Source organism: Lynx canadensis, chromosome B1, assembly GCF_007474595.2.
Source record: "Lynx canadensis isolate LIC74 chromosome B1, mLynCan4.pri.v2, whole genome shotgun sequence".
NCBI lineage: Eukaryota > Metazoa > Chordata > Mammalia > Carnivora > Felidae > Lynx > Lynx canadensis.
Genome location: NC_044306.2, coordinates 6,996,212 through 7,022,424, shown reverse-complemented (window position 1 = coordinate 7,022,424; position 26,213 = coordinate 6,996,212). Strand labels below are relative to the sequence as shown.

Below are 26,213 nucleotides of genomic sequence, written 5' to 3'. Positions count from 1 at the left end.
TCATAAATTTTAAATCTTATATTGAATGTACAAATATATAAAAATTGAACTTAGTAAACAGACTTAAAAAAATAGAAATCTTGATTAATTCTATAAATATTAGCAAATTAGATTAGTAGTTAAAATTCTTCCCCCAAAGTACACAAGTGGCCTGAATGGTTTTACTAGCTAGTTCTACCAAATATTTGTTGTTCAGCTAAACCTGACACAAACACCCCCACAGCCCCAAGGGACAGAAGGAGGTCACTGTACAAGACTAGTATAAACTTGATTCCAACACAAGAAAGCAATAATTAGATGTCAGTCACATTCATGAACATCGACGTCCCCACCCTCACCCATTACGTTTTTAGCCTCATTTTATATTCCTTTGTTTCAGCTTCAACCTATTTTACCATCAATGGCTTCCTAAATTTTCCTTAGAGACTCTAGTCACACACCTACCTCAGGACATTAGCATTTCCTTTTCCTGTTTGAAACCCTCTTCTCCCACCGACCCTCTGGGACTGCTCTTTTCCCTCCTTCGTGTCTTTTTTAAAATGTCACCTTGGTTATTCCTTTCCTGAAAAAAACTGAGATCATTATTCCACTGTTCCCTACTTCCCTTCCCTGTTTGGGTTTTTCTGTCTGCACTTTCCACCACCTCTCGTGTGTTACTTCTGCATCTTGCTGGTTGTCTGTCTCCCACCTCTAGAAAGAGAGCAGGGCCCTTGTTTACTTCCTTACTTGCACAGCTCTGGCGGTTAGCATGCTGCCTGGCACCTGGTGAGGACCCAGGAACTATTTGTGGAGTGAATTGATAAATGCAAAAGTATTGAACAAAATGTTAGCATGACAAATTCAGCAACGTATGAAAAATACAGTATGACTCAGTTGGATTTTTCTCAGGAATGCTGGTTTAAATTAGAAAAACTTATTGAAATGGCAGATAAAGAGAAACAACAAAATTATTTCAACAGATGGGGGAAACGCATGTTATGGAATTCAAAATTAAGGAGACCTCCTTAACCAGTAAACCAACAGCAAACATCACACTCGATGGTAAAACCTGGCAAGTGTTTTCTTTATTATCAGGAGCAAGAAAAGGTGCCCTTTTTTCATTGTTTCTCCTTGTCTCCGTGCATTGTACCTGACGGAATAAGCCAACAGGAAGATAAGTAGAAGGTACAAATCATGAAAAGAAAGCAAGCTCAGAATTTCACAGATGGTATGATCATCAACAAACTCAAAGTAATTCACAGAATCAAAATAATTCAGAAGATCATCACAAGAAGTTTGTGAAATTTCTAGATACAAAATCAGTGTATAGATACCAAATCAGAATTCCAATTAGTTAAATTGTGGAAACAGACAAACTGTTTCTGAAATTTACGTGGTAAGGTGGGAGGGCCATTAACAGCATGATCCGCAGGAGGAAGATGAACAAGTTGGGGGAATTTTCTCCACCACAAAGCAAGACATATTGTAAGGCAGTGTGATATTGGCCCAGGGACAGACCAGGACACTGATGGAGCACAACGGACAGCCCCCAAACAAACCCAGGCCTCTCTGGGTACGTGGTAGTGACCCAGGTGACATCATAGCTCAGTAGAGAACGCATCAACTCATTAGGAAATATTTATCGATGAATAATTGCCCGTATCATTTGTTAACCTCTTTTCCGGAATCCACCACTGTGCTAACCTCCCTTCCCAGACGCCTTTCTTCCAGGCTCTTTGTCTTGTTGGCTTACGTTCTTTCCCCTTGACTTATCTCGGTGCACTTTGTGGAAAGAGCAGTGGCAAGGGCTTGTGTTTATTTCACAGTGTTTAAATGGAAGTAAAGTACTCGTAGATCTCATCCTTCTAAAAAAAAATGTGGACTATGTCCAGAGCTTCTGTCTTCTTTGAATTTTTATATCAGGGCAAGTCCGTGTATAACCCCACTAGATATTGGACAGATGCTAATGTTTCCGAGTATTGAAAAGGAAGCCCAGTCATTCCTTCAATGTATTTTTTTCATATGAGATTAAAGGCGTAGTGTTAATTTGAGAAAATACAGCCAGCAACCGGGTACGTGTGAGAAGTGCTTCTGTGCGTGTACTGGTAGTATCTACCGGACGGCGTGTAAATTCCACGTTCAGCATTAGAACCATCGGCTCTGTTCGAGAGTCGGTGGCCCTGTTCTCCTCACAGCTTGTACTGAAAGCGTTTGCTGTGCAAATTCATCTTTATTGTCTTTATAGAGATTTTCTCAAGAAATGTTCTTTTTCTCCCGTGCCGGCCCTCCGCGTATGACGCTCTCACCGATCATCACTAAATGGAGTGATTTCTCGTTTGAGGGGCAGTGAAAACGTGGCGGTGGGAGGCAGCGGAAGCCTCAGCCTTAAAGGGTGATTGTTGGGAGCACGTCCCGGGCCCCAGAGCACGGTTGCCATGGTGATTCTGCTGCTCTGCCAAGGCTCCTTCTCGCTGTGGGTGGAGAGATGCTCTCCTGCCAGCAGCTCTGTGGGATTCTGGCAGCTGGAGAGAAGGCTGAAGTGATGCTCCGCTTCCCCCGACGGGAGTCCGGAGAGTCTTCTTTTAAATCCAACGGGCACCTCGGGCCCCGTGGCAGGGCGGGGGCAGTTAGGATCTAGACCATCCCAAGTGCAAAATGTGCATGATAAGATTCTTACTGTTTCTTATTTTGAGTAAAACTCTTGCAGAGGATCGGGGCTTAAATTGAAGGAGGCGAACCTAACGTGGCAGTGAGGGAGGTTCAGAGAAACCTGGATTTGTCAGTAGGGATGATGGCATTCTGAGGGATTTAAATGGCCGCATTTCAACAGGGAGGGAAAAAAAATCCGTTCGATTTGGAGACCTTAAACTCATTCAGGAATGCCGTTGAACTCAAGGTCGTCAATTTGGGTTTAACGCAGTATTGAAATTTTTCTCATGTTTGTCGAAATTCAGAAGGCACTGCTCAGTTAAAGCTGTAATTAATCCTATAGACCGTGACACTAACAACCCCCCCCCCACCTCCTGAACGTATACAGTCTAGGTAACTGGTAACTGCTAAACCACAACTGAGAAAATGTAAAAGAAGTAGAAACTGACTCTGAATTAAAATTCAGATGAACAAAATTAATCAAAAGTCGTCAGTGGCATTTTAGTGACCGTCTATAGGCTTACCTCTTCATTTGTCCCTGGACCTCATTCTGATTTTATTTTTGCTTTGTTAAAAGCTTTAGAGGACCCAGCAAAGATAATTCCTATCTGTGAATTTGATGTTCGGACTCTTTCTTTCTCTTTAGACTTCTATTCCGAAGGGTTTTGTTGACTACATTACATTAATCTGATTTTGACAGCTCTGACTGCAGAGGAAAGCCCCCATACCTATATCAAATTCTTCAAGAACAGTAGTAGGGAGAAATCACAATGGGGTTTGAAATCATGGGAGTGTTTGGGGTGCTTCCCAAGATAAGGGGTAACTCCTCTTTGGGTTGGTACTGATTTTGTTTCTTGTTTTCCTTTATCTTTACATAATCAATAAGGTGAAAATTTTACAACATGGAGAGACAGAGAGTAGTTCAAAGATTTTTCTGCTCTCCTGTTAATCTCTACTCAAGACTGTGTTCAGTGACATTCAGGGGCTACACACTCTGGTCTCATCCATCTGCTAGTGAAATCGCTTCCCATCGTAGGAAGTGTCAAGCTGTTCTACTGTTTTCTGCTTCCCCACATTCTGTGTGTGCGCATGCACGTGTGTGTGTGTGTGTGTGTGTGTGTGTGTGTGTGTGTGTGTCAGGGGAATAAGGTTTAGGAAATGATTTTCTGTAATAACAGTTGCTTTGAAAGTGCAGAGGTGTTCTGATTTCTTTTTATTTGCCTCTGGGGCAGAAGAGGTGAGCCATAATTCTCTCAAGAAGGTCAGTTCCAATGATCAGTGTTCAAATTAGCCATCTAGACCACTCTCTAAATGTAGAATTACTTCACACAGGAAGCTTACAATTATTGCATGAATCATATGTTACTATAAACACATATGCATTCTAGATAAGGTGCACACAGATCTTCCTGTGACTTAAGTACAATAAATAACAGTCCATTTTCCAATCTCATTTTTTATTTGCTTCTGCAGAAAGGAAGAGTCAGTTATATGGAGAGTTTTTGAGATACTTCGGCATTACAAAAGGAGATTGGATCAAGAATTGCCAAAAGGAGAAGAGTAGGAGGAAATCTCTGGAATGGGGGTAGGGGGTGGGAGGGACACAGGTAGATGGAGGGGAAACCGAGATCATCATAGGAGTTGCTCTGGGCCTGGCAGCCCTTTGTGTTTCCTTTCTCACCAGCAACTGGTGCAAAGTACCTCATCAATATGTCTTATTGCAAAACATACACACATAGGCATTCTAGTTAATCTCTTAGAAGATACCTAGCAAATTCTCACAGTTATTTTTGATACTAACAGCCTGATGTCTTAAACAAAAAGTTATCTTTCAAAAGACTAACGTGACAAAGCTTTAAAAAACAGAAGTGATTACCGTAGTCAACGTGTTTTTGAAAACCACATTACAACACAATCATAGTTCATCTCAATATAGTTAAAGGTGTGTCTAGCAATGGTAGATACGATATTTATTGAGTAGCTACTGTTTGTCATGCACTATTTTATGTATTGATGCACTCTTATTTTTTTATTAGCTCACTTCTAAATTGTATTTCATTTTAATTCCAATGTACTTAACCTACAATGTTGTATTAGTTTCGGGTGTACAATGAGGTGCTTGAACAACTCTGTACGTTACTCAGTGCTCCCAAGTTAAGTGTACTGTTTAATCCCCATCACCTACTTTACCCATCCCCCCACCCACCTCCCCTCTGGTAACCATCTGTTCTCTATAGTAAAGAGTCTGTTTTTTGGTTTGTCTCCTTTTTTCCCTTTGTTCGTTTGCTTCTGTTTCTAAGATTTTATTTTTAAATAAACTCTACACCCAATGCGGGGCTAAAATTCATCACCCTGAGATCAAGAGTCGTACGCTTTCCTCACTGAGCCAGCTGGGTGCGCCCATTTGTTTTATTTCTTACATTCCACATATGAATGAAATCAAGACACGGTATGTGTCTTTCTCTGATTGTCTTATATTGCTTAGCATAATACACTCTGGCTCCATCCATGTCATTGCAAATGGCAAGATTTCATTCTTTTTTATGGCTGAATAATATTTCATTACACACACACACACACACACACACACACACACACACACACGTATATACATATCCACACCACGTCTTCTTTAACCGTTCATCTGTCGATGGACACTTGGGCTGCTTCTGTAATTTGGCTGTTGTAAATAAATACCGCTACAAACACAGGGGTGCATAGATACCTTCTTGAATTAGTGTTTTCATATCCTTTGAGTAAATACCCAGTAGTGTGATTACCTACTTAATGCTCACAAGAATGATTTGAGGGAAATTCTGTCACCCTTTTACAAACGATGAAATGAAAAGAATAAACCTACTGAAAAACATAAAGTGATAGAGTCAAGATTTTACCCATCCTCGTCTTTCTTTTCTCCTGTGCCCGTATCTTTCTCGTTGCTTTCAGTCATGCACCACAGCCAAGAACTGGGTTCTGCATTTGAGTCACTACAAAGCTAACGTACACTACTCTCTTAACTCAAAAGATTCTAATATAATTTGCCTTGCTACATGCAATGTTCTCAGATAGTCTAGTCTATTCTCTCAAACTTCTCAAAATTTCTGGTTGAAGTTCACTAAATTAGGTTCACATTGAATAGGTTTTGACTCACTATTTTAAAAACACAGCTACAGGGAGTTCCTTAGAGTAAATGTCATTGAAATAAAAACTCAAGCATGTGAAACTGACAGCAATAAAGTGAAGGTAGAATGATATGTATGCACATTGTGAAGATTGTGGGAAGTCTGAGTTGGGAAGGAAGGGCATCTGTTGGTCTGGGGGATAGAACAATGGAAGTAAATATTCTCTTATTTGTGGAGGATGGGCATATAATTAAGAAACCTGATTTTTATAGCCCCCAGGGCAGCCTAGGACTGGATGTGCGTGTTGACCTGATGTCATCTTTAAATGCAAATATACATTCCCATAATGCTTACTTTTTTTTTTAATTAGATGAAGAAAAAATATAAATTTCTAACATTTTCCTGTCGGTCTTCTACAGGGTGTTTTGAGTGCTGTATTAAATGCCTGGGAGGCATTCCCTATGCCTCTCTGATTGCCACCATCCTGCTCTACGCTGGGGTTGCCCTCTTCTGTGGCTGTGGTCATGAAGCGCTCTCTGGAACTGTCAACATCCTGCAAACCTACTTTGAGATGGCAAGAACTGCAGGAGATACCCTTGACGTCTTTACCATGTGAGTCACCCTCCTATCGCTTCTTACGTTGACAGTGTATGTTCGCATTGCTGCGTGTTGAATAAACAGGGGTCTAAAGTCCAGTGAGGCAAAGTTATAGGTGAAGAAATAAATACCCTTGGGTTATACACCTGAGATGAGATACCTTTGACCTTTACCATGAACACAGGACACATAGCAGAAGGTTGGAAGCCAGCTGAATCTGGGCTTGATTTGTGTTTCAATTTGACTGTCAAGTTTTATCCAAAATTCAGTCACCATTAAGCGGAATGCTTGCCTTTCTTTGGCTCTTCTCATTTGAGCAGAAGCTGTTCTAATAGAAGAGAACAGAGGATAAAGAACAGAGCCAGGTGTGAACGTAGACACTGCTGCTAATTCTAGGCAGTTAGCAGAATTCTGCGGGTTCTCTCACCTTCTAAACACACCCATTCAGCTCTGGGTGTAATACTGTCTTTCTTTCCTGCCTCACAGAAGTGATGTGGACTTCCTAATTAATCTTTGGGAGTGGTTCTTAACTTCGGTTAATGACAAATCATAAGAAATATTGAGCACCTTTTTGCTATAACCGTGAGTTATACTTAAGACGTACGTTTGACTCATAAAATGCAGAATCCTGGGATCACTGAATTTTAATATTTTTTAAAAAGTAACGCACACATGGTCTAGAAGTAAAAGAGTTTGCTGTTTAAGTTGCAGTCCCTTGTTGCTGACTATCACAGAGAACGAGTGTTGAGGATTGAATTTAGTTCCAAATAAATTCCCAAGTCAGCTCATTTATTGAGTGATACAATGCCCACAAAAAGAAAATAACTTGTTTTTACGCTGTATTTTGTAAGACCAGCTGACAGTAGACTTTCTATTGCACTAGCCAGCATAGCATCTGTTCCCCTACAACTTCTTGCATGGATTTCATGCTTCTTGATACTGTGCAATTACAATATTTTTCATGTTGCTTTATTTTGTCATTCAGAGTAAATTCAAATCCGCTTAATTTATATATGCTTTTTCTGGAGTAAGATGGGTTTAGAGTTACAGATCTTAGTAATTAATACGGCTGGTGAGAGTGACTTTGCTTTTTACTCTTAGAATTCCATCGAAAAGGTTAATGACATTTCTTATTTACCCAGAGCCAGTTCCTACTGACCTGGTATAATTCATTCTAAGACCCTAATCTAAGACAACGCTCAGTCAACCTGGACAACTTTCTAGGTAGAAGACAACTTTTCTCCAACTCCAATATCAGAAAATATACCCTATTGCTAAAAATTTTTATACTCTATCAGCTACAGACAGAATATCTTGAATAAAATATTGGCTGTACATTATATTTGTTATTTTATTAATTAAAGTTGCTGATTTCTATATAAATGAAAAGGTAAAAAACGGCACGCATTTCCACCAAGTTATAGAGAAAGAATTTCCTACTTTGCAAAGTGGAAAGCATGTATCCTTGGACATAGTGTATAGCAAAATTTTTAGGAAAAGGAGTATTTATTGGAAATATTTATGCTTCTCTCAAATATAATGTCACTTAAAATTTGGGAAAGAATGGCCATAAAATAAGAAATATGACAAAGCAGGTGTGTGAGACTGAGCACCTCCCCCCAATATAGTTGTTAAGAGGAGAAAGGAGTTAATTTCCCTAACTCTGAAGTATCAATTTAGAGCTCAATCAATGTCACTGACTTATTGAAATGAAGAATTCATAGCAAATTTTAAAAATCATAAACTAAAAATGACAAAGGACTTTATATCACTTTCCTCATGTTTACCAATGTAATTGCATTTTACAAATTAGTTTTGAAAAATAGTAATGATCCATTAAAATTAAACTCTTTAAGCCCTTAGTAGACAGTTTATCAATTTCCATTACATTAGCTATATAGCATGAATCGACCCTTGTAAGTTTATTCGTCATTTGGAATATGATTGAATTATCTGAAAATGCTTTGGATTATTGCAGGATAGCCTGCAGAGATCCTTAAGAAGATGATGGCAAGGATATATTTTCATGTGATAAAACTGACATTTTCTTTTTAGTTTTATCTCAGCCTACACTGGACAAAATATGTTTTCACTGTGCATTATTTTAAGCCACCACAGATGTCCTTAAAATCTACAGATTCTCTATATTTAGGCTACATCCAAATTGCTAACCTTAGATACAGAATAGAAGTTTGTAAGAAATCATGAGCCTAATAAGTGACAGGAGGCGATCGTGGACATCAGGAACCATTTGTCAAGACATCTATTTGACATTTACACAGCAGACTTTCATATATCACAGACTTCTATTGCTCTGAAGGAAGAGTATATGTGGGAGTTCAGAAGAGAAAGCAGAGATCGTCTGCTTAATTTGGTACTTTTACCTTTGCTCTGTTTCACTGGAAATTAATTGAAATGAATAATGCATTTTTGGAATGGGAAGGACGCCATTTTGATTGGAATAAAGGCAAGTGCTCACCTTATCTCTATTTTTATATTTCAAATAACTAAAATTCTTTATACAAGGCCTTCTGAAGCTACCAAACGAATTCTGACTCTCTCCCTGTCTGCAAACAGCTTGGAAAAACAGAGGGAAGATATGCATCATAAACTTCTTAGGTACCATTAGTGCCAACTGATAAAGATTTTAAATGCAGGTTTAGAGCCAGTAGGGATTACCCTATGGGATGCTGCCTTACAGGGATATCAGAGGAATAGATAAAGTGAGGGAGAAACAGAGGATGTAAAATAAGAAAATCCAGAATAGAGGTGGATGAGAGATGTGTTTAGTGGGCAGCATAGTTTGCTTGGAAATAAGCTAAGGTAAGTTTGGAAGAGAATGTGAAGAAAACCCTTGTTGGCCAACTTTAGTCATTTACAGAGAGTCTATTTTTTCCCCCTACTTCACATGCTTGGTTCAGCCAAATTGGGCACTCCTATCTCATTTACTTAGAAAGGAAAAGAAGCCTGTTTACTGGATGTGTGAACTCAAAGATAAAACCAATTGCCCAAGCCTCCACTTTTTCTCCTATGGTCCTCAGGATCTGAGGATTACTCCATTCTTTCTCTTAGCTTCTCTGTCTCTGTCTCTTCACTGTCTTCTTTGTCTTAAACACACACACACACACACACACACACACACACACACACACACATCTCAATATGGTCAGTATCTCCAAGTCTACAGAAAGAAACATGTAGGTCAGGAGCTCTGAAAGATGACTGCTGTATTGCATTTCACTAATCATCTGTGTGGCATGCAAAACTGACTTCTCATAAATAAGTTTGCATGTAAATAATAAACAAGTTTATAAATATTAAAAACCAATAAAGGAGTAATCTCCACGGTCACGCAGTCTGCGTTTGGGACTCGAAATTCCCAGCAGTGCCAGCCTTCAACAGGGGAAGGCGATTGACACGCGGCTCCTCGATCCTCAGCTGATGTCACCCATCAAATCATTTTGTCCTACTCCATTTGGAAGGGGAGACCCCCAGAGAGAGAGAGGAGAGGGAATTGCTCAAAGATTTGGTGACCTGTTGATCTGTTTTTAAGTATCGCTCTGTCCCTCCTCATCAACTTGGTTTCTGAGGAACTTTTCATCCCTGCTAAGTCCATGGTTATTTGTTGGCTCCAAAGTGTTGTGACGATGAGTGTGTGACCTAGCCCACTGCTTCCCTTAGGGGATAGATAGTCTTATCCTCTGACTATAACTTTTTTTTAGTTTGGCATAGCCGTTTAAGGGCCCTCAACATGGGGAACCGGTCCACCACTCCATCACTTTCTGCTGTATGACCAAGAGATCATTTTCTGATCCGTGATTCAGACTTCCTCACCTGAGAGCCACTTGGTAAGGTGTTCTGTGTTCCATCAGTTTCATTTGGTGAGTGAGCAAGAAAGTGGGGTAAGCATTTCACTTCTGCAGGACAGATTCATAGAGGACAGTGCAACGTGGAAACTGATTAGAAAATTAGATCTCAAATATCCAAACCACTAATTTTGCTAAGTGATTTGGCTTTTTCAGTAACTCTCTGGAGGACTGAGCTAAAGACAGTCTTATTCACAAATACACCCTCTTGTAACTTATTAGACAGGGATTATATTTGGGTTTTGATAAATTATGGAGAGGGTCTAGGATCTGGTACCATTGATTTCCAAAGTGAATGTGTTTTGTGTTCGAAGTTTTATTACTGTGACTTGAAGCTAAGGTGTCAAAACCTGAGGTTACTAGATAATGAATTCTTTGATATTTAATGCACACATAAAAATTAATCTTGGGGCACCTCGGTGGCTCAGTTGGTTAAGCATCCAACTTTTGATTTCAGCTCAGGTCATGATCCCAGGGCTGTGGGATTGAGCCCCATGTCAAGCTCTGGGCTGAGTGTGGAGCCTGCTTAAGATATTCTCTCTCTCTCTCTCTCTCTCTCTCTCTCTCCCCCTCTCTCTCTCTCTCTCTCTCTCTCTCCCCGCCCCCTGCCAAGCCTCCACTTTTTCTCCCTCCCTCTCTCCTTCTGCCTCTGTCCTCCATTCGTGCACTCTCTCTCTCTCTAAAAAAAAAAAAAAAAAAAAAAAAAAATCTTTGTTTGCCTAAAACAAAAGCAGACAGTAAGCTCAGATAAAATAGATATATTGGATTTGCTCTCAACTTCCTATGTATGTAATTCTTTAAGTCTGCTTATAGTTTACATGTTTCTTTCTTGGAACTAAATGATGTAGAAAACAGTTTTCAGTCACTTAATGGATGGGAATGAGAAGGGAAAAGAAAGTAGGAACTCATGGCAAGACAAAACCAGGTTTCATAGGCTGACAGAAATCACAGCAGTGTACCCGTCTGACCTGGGGGATTGACAGTCAAACCAAATTGCTGGAGTCTTCTACTTACAAGCGTTTTGAAGACCAGACAAATTAGTACTGATAGGAGATTGTTGAGTTGGAGATATTGATTATTGAATTGGAGATTCAAAAATAATTTCAGTCTCATCTAGAACTTATGTTAGAAAAACCATACTGAATTCCTTACTTCTGGTACAGTGACCAGAGAGGATCTCCTTAGGCAGTATTTCAGCCAGACTAGTAGTCCTCAAATAAGTGTCAGAAAAAGAAAAAGAAAAAACCCACTTCATTAATATAAAACCTCAACGATGAAACCCAGTATATAAACCATGAAGATGTTAGATGGAGAGACAACAGAGTGTGGTGAATATAAGAGCCCAGGTTCTGGGGTCAAACTCACTGGGTTAGTTTCATGTGCTATCTGCCCCTTTATATTGTTGGGGGTTTTTTTCAGTTTATTTATTTACTTGGAGAGACAGAGAGAGAGAGAGCGAGCAGGAGCAGGGAAGGGACATAGAGAGAGGGAGAGAGACAGAGACAGAGACAGAGACAGAGAGAGAGAGACACCCAAACAGGCACCATACCATCAGTGAGGAGACGTATGCGGGGCTCAGTGCCATGAACTGTGAGATCACGATCTGAGCCAAAACCAGGAGTCGGTCCAAGAGTCAGATGCTTAACCAGCTGAGCCATCCAGGCGCCCCTGCCCCTTTCTAGTTCTCTTACCTTGGACAAGTTTAACCTGTCTGCCTCAGTCCCTCATCAGTGAAAGGAACTTAACTAACGCTGCCAACTTCCTAAGGTTGGTATGTGGATAAAATGAGCTGATATTTTAAAACAATTCTAACAGGACTAGCACCTATTAAGGCTACACACCTGTTTATGAACATACTGCTGACACTGCTGCTGTTACGATCATGATGATGGCCACTGTCACACTTCCTAAAGTCTGTCCCTGCACACAATACCCCCTAGTGGTGGACTGTTTGACTAGAGTAGATATTCCAACCAAGGTAAGCACCGGAGTAGGCTTCAGACTCGATTAGAATTCAAAGATCTAATTTATGTTCTCTCTCTCTTTTTTTTTTAATTTTTAAATGTTTATTTATGTTTGAGAGACAGAGACAGACAGAGTGTGAGCGGGTGAGGGGCAGAGAGAGAGAGAGACACAGAATCCGAAGCAGGCTCCAGGCTCCGAGCTGTCAGCACAGAGCCCGACGCGGGGCTCAAACCCATGTACTGCAAGATCATGACCTGAGTGAAGTTGGACGCCCAGCCAACTGAGCCACCCAGGCGCCCCTGTTCTCTTTTTTAACATCCAGGGAAACAGCAACTTTAGAAAAAAATGTTTACAGACAAGAATATGATGATTTCATTCAAATACAAATTGAAAGGTTATCTGGTAGAGGAAAACTTGCTTTGTGGTTCAGAGAGATATTTAGGTCAATGAATTTCAGTTTATAAGGAAATAGTTTTTTGACTCAGTATAAAGAACTTTTCAAAAGTCAAGAGTTTTCCAAAGAGTACTTGGTCTGCCTTGGAATGCACTGATTTGCCTGTCAATGAAGTATTCAGACAAAGCTGGTAATGAACTTCCAGTTCTGACATGCTTACAACCTGTAACTCACTTGCTAAACCTTAGTCTTTTATTCCAGAACAGCTGAGTGTTTCCGCCTGTTTTGCAAATTGGGTTATATAGCAAGTATGGAAATATATTTACATATATTTAAATATATACATATATTTAAAACTTATTGCATTTATTTTATTTCTATGCTTTTGTTTTCAAATATGCAAATATCATTTTTCAAGCTAATCTTTTGTCTGATTGGTTTTAAAATGAATTCACTCATTCAGCCAAAAATAGTGGGTCATACTATTTGCTAATCGCTGTGCTAATCCTTAGGGATCCAGTGTAGAACAAGATAAATTTATTTTCCCCGGACACTGACATGGGAAAGGTATGTGAGCAAAGTGCCTTCCGTATCAGACTGCACAGATAGGAATCCAAGAATGGATAGTTAGTACTTGAATTGATTTCAGGTTAAGAAACAGAGGGAATGGAGAAGCTACAATAATTAATACTATAAGAGTATTGGCACAGGCATAAAAAATATATCAAATGGACCAGAAAAGAGAGGGGAAAAAAAGAATTAAGTGTATGTAAGTAGTTATATGTATATATAAAATTATGTCCCTAGTCACATTTTTACCAAAAAACTTCCAGATGAACTGAAAGTTAAAATTTAAAAATACACTATTTTGTAACAGTCAGAAGAAAAATAGATTAAGATTTCATCTATTATGGGGCAAAAAGTATCTAAGAAATAGAAAAGTATCTAAGAAACAGAAGAGATCACAAAAGAAAATATATATGGATTTTATATCATATATATTAAATTCTACTCATTGAAGTACTTTAAAAAAGTAAAAGATACACGGAACTGAGAAAAATTTTTACCACTTACATGAGAAGAGGTCCTAATTTTAATAAAGGCAGAATTAATTCAACAACAAAAGGATACATATTCTAGCAAAATATGAAAACATATTTCATCGAAGAATGCAAATGGTTAATAGCCTGTAAATATATGTTCATCCACACTACTGAACTAAGAAAATTAATTTAAATGATGCCATTGTTTTTACTGTCAAATTATCAGAAAAATTAAATAATAATACCCGGTATTGGGAAGCAGAGAATAAGTCGTCTTACTTGTTACCGATGCATGTTTAGTTTGCTTCAGACCTTCTGGATACCATGTTGACAATACATCCCTTTCAAAGATTTATCTAAAATGATCGTTATTATCATGCTATTTGTAATAGTGACGCCTTAGCTTCCTGTTGCTGCTCTAACAAGTTGCAACAAACTTAGTGAATTAACAAAGCACACATTTATTGTTTTGAGGGTATTTCTTTTTCTTCCCCGTCTGGGAAGTCGGAATTGGTCTTACTGGGTTTATCGAAATGGGCTGAAATCAACGTATTGGCAGGCTTGTGTTCCATCTGGAGGCTCTAGGGGAGAGTCTGTATTTTTACTTCTCCCAGCTTCCAGAGGCCACCTGCATCCCTTGGCTCGTGACCCCCTTCCCTCTTCGAAGCCAGCACTATCGCGTTCTCAGATCTCTCTCTGAATCTGACTCTGAATCTTCTGCATCGTCCTCTCACTTATTGGTACCCCTGCGATTATACTGGGCCCACCCACTTAGCGCAGGATCACTTCCAAATCTCAAATCATTAGTTTAACCGCGTTTGCCGAGTCTCATTGACCAAGGTAGCCTATTTGCAGGTTCTGGAGATTAGATACAAACATCTTTGGGGGGCTGTTATTCTTCCTGCCATTCACCAAAAGTAGAGCATTGGTAAAATATATCATGATACCTTCCAATGATAGAATGGGCCATAATCTTTAAAAAATATTAGATAAATTAGATAATATTTTCAGAGTATATTGACCAAAAATGAAGCTTGTAAGGGAGTATATAATCATCATAACTTTTGTAATTAATTGTTTCTATGGGGAAAAAACTCTGGGAGGATCAGAAGTGAATAATCTATCTGATTTTCTGGTTTTAATTTTATTCTTCTCTACAAAGAATATATATTGCTTTTAAATCCATAGGACAGTTGTTTCTAGAAACATTATCAAATTTTGAAGTTTGCATTTAGAAAGGAGGTTAAGTACTTTCAGGAATTCTTTAAGAAGTAGGATAATATAGATTGTTGCTTTGGAAAGCGAGAGTAGTGAAATAAAGGTGAGTTTTCTTATAGTCTCTGTCATTTCATCCTACTATGGACACAATCAGTGACTTCATGATTAGAGGGGTAATTAACGCATTTTGTTGACATATCATTGACAGAAAACTCATTTAATTTAATTTTTCTAATGTCATATTTCAAGTTCTTTGTTCTGTTAAGTTCATACATTGCAAGTACTTTTGAGGGAAAGAGGGATTCAGACCAGTCAAATGATGTCAGGTATATCAAAATTTAAATGTTTGGATAATTTAACATTTTGAAATGAATGTCCTTCTAGCAAATGTCCTTCTTCAGATTGTTTGAAGAAAACTTCATGTAAGAATATTTGAGTGTCTAGAAATGTCGATCAGGTACGTAGCTTGCGGCAGGCTACATAACAGCCCCCAAAGATATCCAGAATCTCATCCCTGGAACCTGAGACTATCATTTTATGTGCAAAACAGACTTGAAATTGTGGGTGAGTTAAGGGTCTGGAGGTGGGAGGCTCTCTCACCTCGCAAGAGTGGAGTGATATATTCGAATTACTGAAAGAAGGAAACTGCCAGCCAAGAATACTGTGTCTGCCAAAATTGTCCTTCAAAAAGGAAGGAGAAATTTCAAAATTTCCCAGATAAACAAAAGCTGAGAGTGTTCTCACCATTGGCCTTACCTTACAAGAAATGCTAAAGGGAGCCCTCCAAATTGAAATAATTTGGTTAAAAGGCAACCAAAAAAACCTACAAAAGTATAAAGCTCACTTGGTAAAGGTAAATGTATAGACAAATACAGAATACTGGAATACCATAATGCTGGCATGTAAATCACTTAAAAAAATTTTTTTTATTACTTATTTTTGAGAGAGAGAGAGAGAGAGAGAGTGAGTGCAAGCCGGCGAGGGGCAGAGAGAGAGAGAAAGAGGGAGACACAGAATCCAAAGCAGGCTTCAGGCTCAGAGCTGTCAACACAGAGCCTGACTCAGGCTCGAACTCATGAACCGCTAGATCATGACCTGAGCCAAAGTTGGATGTTTAATGGACTGAGCTACCTAGGTGCCCCATGTAAATCACTTTTAATTCTGGCATAGAAGTTAAAAGACAAAGGTATAAAAAAAACTGTAAACTATAAAAGTGTGTTAATGGATACATAATATTAAAAGGTGTCACTCACGACGTCAATAAACATAAAGTGTGGAGGGAAGAAAAGTAAATTTAGGTTATTTATTTGTGATAGAAGTTATGTTGTTGTTAGCTTAAAATAGATTGTTAACTATAAAATATTTTATGTAAGAAACATGGTAACTTCAAAGAAAATATCCATAAAAGGTATACAAAAGAAATTAAGAAAAGAATCACAACATGTCACTACAAAAAAATCAATGAAATAGAAAAGAGGAAAAGAAAGACAAAAAGTTACACAACAGATAGAAAACAATTTAAAATGACAATAGTAAGTCATTCACTGTCAATAATAACTTTAAAGATAAATAGATTAAACTCCTTGGTCCAAAGACATAGAGTGACTAAGTGGATAATAAGCAAGGTCCAAATATATGTGATCTGAAAGAGAATTGCTCTAGATTTACAGACACAGGCTAAAAGTAAAGCATGAAAAAAGATATTCCATGTAAATGATAACCAAAATAAAGGAGGAATGGCCATTCTTAACGTCAATTAAAATAAACTTCAAAACCTATCAAAATTTTGAGACAAGAAAGGCGCACCTGGGTGGCTCAGCCAGTTAAGCATCCAACTTTTGATTTCAGCTCAGGTCATGATCTCACAGTCATGAGATCTGAGCATAGATTCTGTCTCCGTCTCCATCTGCCCCTCCCTGCTCTCTTGCTCCCTCTCTCTAGGAAGGAAGGAAGGAAGGAAGGAAGGAAGGAAGGAAGGAAGGAAGGAAGGGAGGGAAGAGAGGGAGGGAGGAAGGGAGGAAGGAAGGAAGGAAGGAAGGAAGGAAGGAAGGAAGGAAGGAAGGAGAAAGAAAGAAAGAAAGAAAGAAAGAAAGAAAGAAAGAAAGAAAGAGAAAGAAAGAAAAAGAAAGAAAGGAAAAAGACAAATAAGGACATTTTATAATGATTACTATGTCAGTTCACCAGGAAAATATATGTACACAACATCCAAGGACCCAAATATATAAGGCAAATATTGACAGATGTGAAGAGGAACTAGACAGCATCACAATCATGGTAGGAGAATTCAGTATTCTACTTTCTATACCGGATAGAACAACCAGACAGAAGGTTAGTAACAAATAGAGGACTTGAACAACACTATAGAACAAATGGGCCTAATAGACTTATCTAGAACATTCCACCCAACAGCAGAATACACATTCTTCTTGAGTGCTCATCAAACATCATCCAGGATTGGTCCCATGTTAGATCACACAACAAGTTTTAGGAAATTGAAGAGGCCTTGAATTCATATTGCTATCTTCTCATTTATGATAGAATCAAGAAGAATAAAATACTTAGTGATAAACCTAAGCAAGGAGGTGAAACATTTATATGCTGAAAACTATAAAACATTGGTGAAATAATTTAAGTCAAACTCATAGAAGCAGAAAGTAGCATGGTGTTGGCCAAGGGCCAGGGAGAACGAGAACGAGTTCACTGGGATTTAGACTTTCGGTTACGCAGAATGAGCGAGTTCTAGACACTGTGCTTATAGTTAATTCTGTGTTACACACTTCATTGGTCAGTGGGGTAGAGCTCACGTTATATGTTTTTTGCCTCAATAAAAACTAACAAAATATGAATATTCTCCACAACTGTGAAGGTTCCAAAGCAGCTTCAAGTAATCTCTAAAATTGCTGATTTTTTTTTTTTTGACTGAAGTTGAATAGGATATATATATAACTGAGCTGGAAAAGCCACTCACCTCCTACTCAGTAATTCACTGGTTTTAGGTGCTTAGGAGGAAGCAGCCATTTTTCTACTTTTTTAAAAACAACCATTTTCAAACTTCAAAAAAGAGCTGCTATTTATGCACCAGCAACTTGTCTGCATGACCGTCAAACTACTCTATTCTATAGACTGTGACATACAAGTGCATTAGACAGTGTCCAAATTAGTTTAAAACCATCCTTAGAGTGAGAGAAATACTGAAGAAATAAAGAAATAGAGTAACTGCATGAGTGTCTTGGGTCCGCCATAACAAACTCGGTGGCTTAAAACCACCAGCCTTATTTTCTCACGGCTGGGGAGACCAGAGGTCTGAAGCCAAGGTGTCGGCAGAAGGGCACTCTGTCCCTAGGGGGGTTCTGTTCCCTGCCTCTTCCGGGTCCTGGTGCAGGCGCTCCTTGATCTGAGGCCCAGTCTCTGCCTCCATCTGAATAGTATCTCCTCTTGCAAATGTCTCTCTCAAAACTCCCCGTGCCCCATCTCTCATAAAGATACCTGTGATTGGGGCGCCTGGGAGGCTCAGTTGGTTAAGCGGCCGGCTTCGGCTCAGTGATCTCACGGTTGGTGCGTTCAAGCCCGGTGTCGGGCTGTATGCTGACAGCTCAGAGCCTGGAGCCTGCTTCAGATTCTGTGTCTCACTCGCTCTCTGCCCCTCCCCACTCATGCTCTGTTTCTGTCTCAAAAATAAATAAACATTAAAAAAAATTTTTTTTAATGCAAGAAATAAATAAATAAAAGATACCTGTGATTGCCTTGAGGGGCCACCTGCATATTCCAGGATAAGCTTCTCTCAAGATCTTTAACTTATCACCATGTGCACCACAGAAGGTAAAATTCACTCTTTGCCATATAAGGTAATATTCAGACATTTCAGGGGTTAGGAAGTGAATATATTTGGAGGGAAGCATTTTTTTTTAACCTACCACAGTCACCAACACTGTTTTATGCTCTTGAAATAGTTGCTACCTGTAAAAGCTTTTTCTAAGTATGAATATATTAGAAATGTCTGGCAATACGTGAGCACAGTAAATATGACTGTATAGTTCTTTCTTGAGACACTGTGATCACCTCCTTTTTGCTGTGAGAGGAACACAGGCAAGCATAAGCAGCAACTTGGGTCATTAGAATATATAGGAGCCAGGGGCGCCCGGGTGGCTAAGTCGGTTGGGTGTCCGACTTCGGCTCAGCTCATGATCTCATAGGTTGTGAGTTTGAGCCCTGTGTCGGGCTCTGTGCTGACAGCTCAGAGCCCAGAGTCTGCTTTGGATTCTGTGTCTCCCTCTCTGCCCCTCCCTCCCCGCCCCCATGCTCTGTCTGTCTGTCTGTCTCTCTCTCTCTCTCTCTCTCTCTCTGTCAATAATAAATTAAAAGAAATTTTTTTTAGTTTTTTAAAAATTTAAAAAAGACCATATAGAAGCCAAAAAGAAAAGCATCATTCTAGGTTAAGATAGGGACTAGATCCCATTTCCATAAGACCTAAAATAAACACACACACACACACACACACACACACACACACACACAATCTGTTGCTGACTGTTTCTATTCCAATCTGTAAGTTTTCTGAATTGCTGTGTTTCCTAATAAACTCAAGACATAAGTATAGATGGATATTTTCATATATATATTATATATATTGATATATATATCTATATATATCACATATATATATATATATATATCGATATATATGCCATAACTCTAAACCCCAAATACTATTCCTTCCTACTAAAGTCAGGAACAAAGAAAGCAAGGATGAACTCTTTCTATTTAACATGTTCTGGATGTATTTGTCAACTCAGATTAGGAAAAATAATCCGGAAGGTAAGAATTGGAAAACAAGAAAACTATCTGTGTTTCATGTCATTTGCAGATGACATGATGGTGTATGTGGAAAATTTGAGAGAATCAGTGATAAAACGAATTCAGATAATAGGAGAATTTAGCAATGAAGCAGGATATGAAATTTACATGTGAAAATTAATAGCATTTGTAGAGACAGATAATAACCTATTAGATGTACTGGTAGAGGAAAATTTGCTTTACAGTGACCACCAAAAATTAAATAATAAATGTAATAGGAAAGGCTCAAAACGTACAGGAATCAAACTCTAAAACATTCCTGAAAGATGGAAAAGTAGACTTTAACAAATGAAAAGGTACCCCGTGTTCTTGGATAGGATCACGAACATGTTAGTGCTCTCAAAATTAGTGTATAGATTCAATGCACCATAATAAAATTCCAGTGAGTTTTTTTTTCTTTGTGGAGCTAGACAAGTCGACCCTAAAATTCATGTGGAAGAAAAACACAAGATCAGCTAGGAAATCACTGAAGAAGATCCATGAGGGGATCTAACCCTACCAGATATTAAAACATAATCAAAGCCCCTAAATGGAATGGAAAGGAAAGCAGAGAAATAGAAACATTTAGATCCAGAAGACAAGTGCATGATGGAGAGAGTCCTCAAATCAGTAGAGCAAAGGTGGTCTCTTTTTTTAATTCCAGTATTATTAAGCTATACAGTGTTATATTCGTTTCAGGTGTGCAACATAGTGATTCAACAATTCTGTATTCTGTACTCAGTATGCATCACGATAAGTGTACTCTTAATCCCTTTCAATGGTGGTCTTAATGATGTTGGGACAACCAGACAGCCTTTTCTCTCTGTCTCTCTTTTTTTTTTTTTTTTTTTACTTTTGATTCCTCGTACTCTTGACTTTCTTAACTTCGTAAGGGATACGTAAATATCTGGAGTTTTATCAGGCGAATCCCTGATGTCATATCATGTCACCCCCAAATCCTCCAGTATGTGTCTCCGGAAGACGACTTGTTATAATAATGCCATTATATAACATTGGATACAATTAACGATACTGCTGCACTCTCTGATATTGAAACTAACATAAACCTATAAAATATGGGTGCTGCTAGCCTCCCCACCCCCCAGAGAAGCATCCACGTCTGAGAATTTCCAAGGTGTTATAGAGAGCCGTTTTGAAAAAGATAAAATTAGGTCCAATTCTTGCACTTCCCAAAATATAAACACCAAATTGATCGGAAGTCTAAATGTACTAAAACAGAATGATACACACACTGGAAAAAAACATGGGTGAATTCCTCGATAGCTTGGACAAAAATCCCAGTGTAATGAAAAAGAAGACAGATAACTTTGACAACATCAAAGTTTTTTTAAGTTTTATGGCAAAATGCCATAAGCAGTGTCAAAAGACAGATGGCAAAGTAGGAGAAAATTTAGCAACGTGTATTATAGGTAAAAGTCAAATAGCTCTACTAAGCAAATGTATTTAAAAAATTGAGGTGAATATAGGACGTGGGCAAAACACATAACGGTTCACAAAAAGATAAATATTGCCCATGATCATATAAAAAGGTGATCAATTTCACTCTTACTAAGATAAATAAAGGAAGACTACAATACCAGTTATCACCCATCAGCTTAGCAAAAGTTCAGAAGCTTGACAATACACTCTTTGGTTGAGGTTGTGCAGAAACAGATTCTCATACATTGCTGGTTGGGATACAGAAATGGCGCAGCCCTTACAGGGAGGAATCTGGCAGTTTCTAACCAAGCTACACACCTTCCCTTTTCAACTGATCGATCCTTCTACCCTAAGGATATACTATCAACTATTTTAATACATTTCTACAAGATTGTTCATTGTGGTATTGTTTGTGATTGCAAAATATTGATAACTATCTAACCGTGCAAGCATAGAATACTGGTGAATAAATAATATATGTATATATATATTATACTAGGAGTACATGCAACTGTCAAAAATAATGAGGAATATTGCTGTGAACTGAAATGGAGTAATTTTAGAGGATATTATTGATTGGTCAAAGCTAAGTGCAAAATAGCCTATGTATATATGCTCCCTCCCATGTACAAAAGAAGGGAAAACAGGAATATGTACACACACATGCATACATTCACACTTGCCTTTACATTAAAAAAAAACAGAAGGATTAGAAGGAAACAATGAACAAGGAACAGGTTGGAAGGGATAGGGAAGGTCATGACACTTCTCTGGGTGTATGTTTTTATACAGATTTGACTCTTAGAAGCATGATAATGTTTTACATGTTCAAAAATGAAATTAAGTCAATATGGATGGAAGGGGGACCTAAAACTGAAACAAACTAAAACAAATAGATCCCCACTGCATTTCAAATGAATACCATAACCACAAAGAAGGGAAGAAAAAAGAATTCACTTATCTAAGTAATTTAGAAACACAGTATTTGTATACTCTCAGTGTTAGGCGGAGGGCAAGGGGAATTGCAAACATCCTAAATTCTTCATTTTAAAATTTTTTATTGTTTATTTATTTTTGAGAGAGACAGAGCATGAGCAGGGGAGGGGCAGAGAGAGGGAGACACAGAATCCGAAGTGGGTTCCAGGCTCTGAGCTGTCAGCACAGAGCCCAATGCAGGGCTCGAACCCATGAACCGCAAGATCCTGCCCTGGCCAAAGTTGGTGCTTAACTGACTGAGCCACCCAGGTGCCCCCTGACTTCTTTTTAAGTAGGTTTTATTTTTATAATACTTTGGATGGAATAATGTTGAAATAACTTTAGGCTTATTACAAATTGAACAAAAGAATACATGTGTATTCTTGGGAATCAAGATTCTCATTAAGGAAGGAGGACATACAACATAGACTGGAGGAAGGCAACCAAGAACCCTGTGGAAATCGATTGGATTTGGAAATATCACTCTGAATTTGAGATTTCTAAAATACACGTGTGTGATATGCAGACATGTGCACATGTACATGTATGTGCATAGGGATGTAACATGTTTATGTACATGCATATATGAATGTCTAGGTGTATAAATAACCACAGACACCACAGCAGCAGTGAGAACACATACTACCCACATCTTGATCTCCAATACTACTAATTAAAAGAACCAGGGCCTGGGGCATCTGGGCGGCTCAGTTGGTTAAGGGACCAACTCTTGGTTTTGGCTCAGCTCATGATCCCACAGTTCATGAGATTGAGCCCCACGTCGGGCTCTGCACTGACAACACTGAACCTGCTTGGGATTCTCTCTTCCCCTCTCTCTGCCTCTCTTTCTATCTCAATAAAATAAAATAAACATTAAAATAAAGAACCAGGGCTTGGCAAAGGGGTTCCTAATTGGGGCTTGAGGAAGATATAAACCAAATGAGCTGGGTCCTCTTGCTGTGTGAGAAGGTAAGGAATACTTTACAAAAAGTGATGGCCAGATGTCACACAGATCTAGGAGCCAGCTTTGGGGGCACCCATTGGCCAAGTCGAGAACAGTTTGAGCACCAAAATTAAGTATAGTAGTGCCTTATAAACTTCAGGAGAAAGAAGCAGACATCATTAGTCCATATCATTAATAGACAAATAGACAAAAACAAATAAGTAAAAAGGGGAGACGGGAGGGCTCTTGCTTACACTGGAATATCCAGTGCCAACTGGTAAATATGAATGAGGGCTACCGGTAGAAAATGAGCGTTTTGTTAACACAGTGGGAAGATTGGATTAGTCAAGATCCACCCATCGGTGGCTGCTAACACTGGCAGGAAGTTTTGATGAGGAGCAGGGTGTTTGCATGGTCCGCCAGTGGCTCTTTACAGATCACTTATTAGTTACAAGGGAAGCAGTAATAATTACACAGCACAGAAATCAGACGTCACCTTGACTAGATGATGCAAATTAGTATCACTACGGAGGGGCAGAGGCACAGAGTATCACCTTCATCATATTCTAGCCAAGAATGAGTAATCTGAATCTAGTCATAAGGAAACATCATCAAATTCAAAATGAAGAACATTCTATCTAACGAGGAGGGAGTGGGATTGTACTCACCTGCGCCAATGTCATAAAGACAAAGAATCTGTGGGAGTGTTCCTGGTTCAAAGAGAGTAAAGAGACGTGGCAAATAAATGCAGTACGTATCCCTAGACTGGGTCGCATATTGGGGGAGAAGATGCCATAAAGTTCATCCGTGGGTCTGTCCAGTTGGTAAAACTGGAATACAATAATAGATTTGACACAAGTATTGTATCAGTGTTAGATTTCCTGAAGTCAATAACAATATGGTGGAGAATTTCTCTATGTTCAGGTGTAATTATCCAGAGAGAAACACAAGAGAACAATAAATGAGGTAAAGTATTATCAAATAGATAAAGGATGTACAGTTTTTCTTCGTATTATTCGTGTTCCTCCACTTTTGTAAATTTGAAATCCTTTCTAAACGAAAACTTAAATATATTTTAAAGTATGTCATTTTAACTTGAAAATTTTATGGAGAAGCCCACTAAACCAAACTCTTCAAAGTCTGATCTATCAGTCGAAATCCTCAGATTCTTTCGCACGCCTGGTGAGCTCACAAGTTCACATCGTCTGCTGCATTGCCCCTAATAAGTAAAATTGTGCAGTGTTTAGGTTTTCAGACAGGGGAAGATCAGTCATTAAACAATTGCCCTGGTACAGTGAATGCTATTACATGCATTCAATTAAAAATAATATTGTCATAGCATCAGGAGTTCCTAAATCTCCATCAGCATGATCAAGCCTTCTAATCCCTCATTTGTCCTCTTGTAAACAGTCCTCATCATTTGTCTCCACCCTGTCTACTCCATTCATACTCCAATAATAAGAGAAAAGAGAAAAAACAAATGACGATGTGAAAGAAAGAGCAATTTTCGTACAAAAGGATATCAAGACTACAAAAAACACAATGTTAGCTAACATGTATACCTCTCCACATACCATGGCCACACAAGTAGTTTTGTTTCTAGAAGCAGCAAAATAGATAAGTTATGGTTTTTCTTTCCAAAGGGCTTTGGGGTTCCCATACAATATCTAGAATAACAGAAACATCCATTTACAATTTATAGACAATACATGTGTCTCCCCACCTTTAAATACATGGGCACTGACCTGTGAGAAAGGAAAGACTACCTGCCCATTCTCTGTGGTATTTATGCCATAACTGAGCTCAGGCTCAGTTCTGTGTCTGAATTCTAAGTCCATTAGTGATACTGCTAAAAAAGGCTTGATTTTTCAAAATTATAACGTTTCTTTAAAAACATAATTTTTTCATTATTGACATTATTATCAGCAGAAAATACTAGTCATTGTTTACAGTAAGCATGAAATAAAACACAGTGACCATTGACTATCATAAAAAAAATCACGAGGTGGTCATGTTATCAAAAATGGATTCGTCTACTGAGAACAAACTGAGGGTTGATGGGGGGTGGGAGGGAGGGGAGGGTGGGTGATGGGTATTGAGGAGGGCACCTGTTGGGATGAGCACTGGGTGTTGTATGGAAACCAATTTGACAATAAATTTCATATATTGAAAAAAAAATGGATTCGTCATTAACCATGAAGCTTTCTTTCTCTTTTGATATGTTTTCAGAACTCAGTAGTATATACATAAATCTTTATATCTGACATTTTGTCGTAATTGGAGAAATTATACGATGATTATCCTATTTGTCAAATGAATTTCAGCAAATCCCTCTAGCCGCGTGACTCACTGCTTTTCCAAGACTACCTCGGCATGAACCAGGGAAGGGGAGGCAGGAAGGGAAGAGGGGTAAACAAAGACAAAGAGCCCTATCAACAGATACTAGAAGGGGCAGAACAAAACGTATATACAGATATTAGGCATATAAAGCAAAAATGTGTTTAAATCCAGCCTCCATCATGGGCATAAATACGCTATCGCTGTCATTCCAAGGGAGCCATGAGCATAGGAGAATCAATTGCCACCAATCAGGCATGAAGAGTTGCTGAAATAAACGCCTTTGTCTCTTCTCCCCCAGGATTGACATCTTCAAGTACGTGATCTATGGCATTGCAGCTGCGTTCTTTGTGTACGGCATCCTGCTCATGGTGGAAGGCTTCTTCACCACCGGCGCCATCAAAGACCTCTATGGGGATTTCAAAATCACCACTTGCGGCAGATGTGTGAGCGCCTGGGTACGTTGTGTGTCTGTGTTCACGTGGGTTTCTTTCAATAGCACACAGGTGTTTGTATTCATCTGCCGAGAATTAAAGTATTTTTTTTTAACACAGTCACGTTCCCTCCCTGCGATGGCGATCTACGATTTTAAAAATATTATTTTCTCAGTTAAGATTATTCCACGTGAAAATTCAGCTGCAAATTCTCAAATCATAGGCAACACAACTAGTTTTTGTTTTAGAGGCAGCAAAACGGTAGGTTGATTTATGATTTTTTTTTTCCAAAGGGCTTTGGGATTCCCATACGATATTTAGAAGAGCAGAAAAAAATCCATCTGCATTTATGGACAGTATGTGTGTCTTTCCTCCTTAAATATATGGCTCTGTGTTTTACTGTAAATTTGGGGGAACT

The 26,213-nt window shown here is 38.7% G+C and overlaps 1 protein-coding gene across 3 annotated transcripts in view; it reads left to right on the top strand.

Moving 5' to 3' along the window:
• The window catches only part of GPM6A (glycoprotein M6A), a 356,200-nt gene that overhangs the window by 304,484 nt on the left and 25,503 nt on the right, over positions 1 to 26,213 (top strand). For all 3 annotated transcript variants that reach the window (XM_030312069.1, XM_030312067.1, XM_030312066.1), the window contains 2 exons: positions 6,170 to 6,362; positions 25,663 to 25,819. In XM_030312069.1, coding sequence (XP_030167929.1) covers positions 6,170 to 6,362; positions 25,663 to 25,819 — 350 coding nt within the window. The remainder of the gene's footprint in view (positions 1 to 6,169; positions 6,363 to 25,662; positions 25,820 to 26,213) is intronic.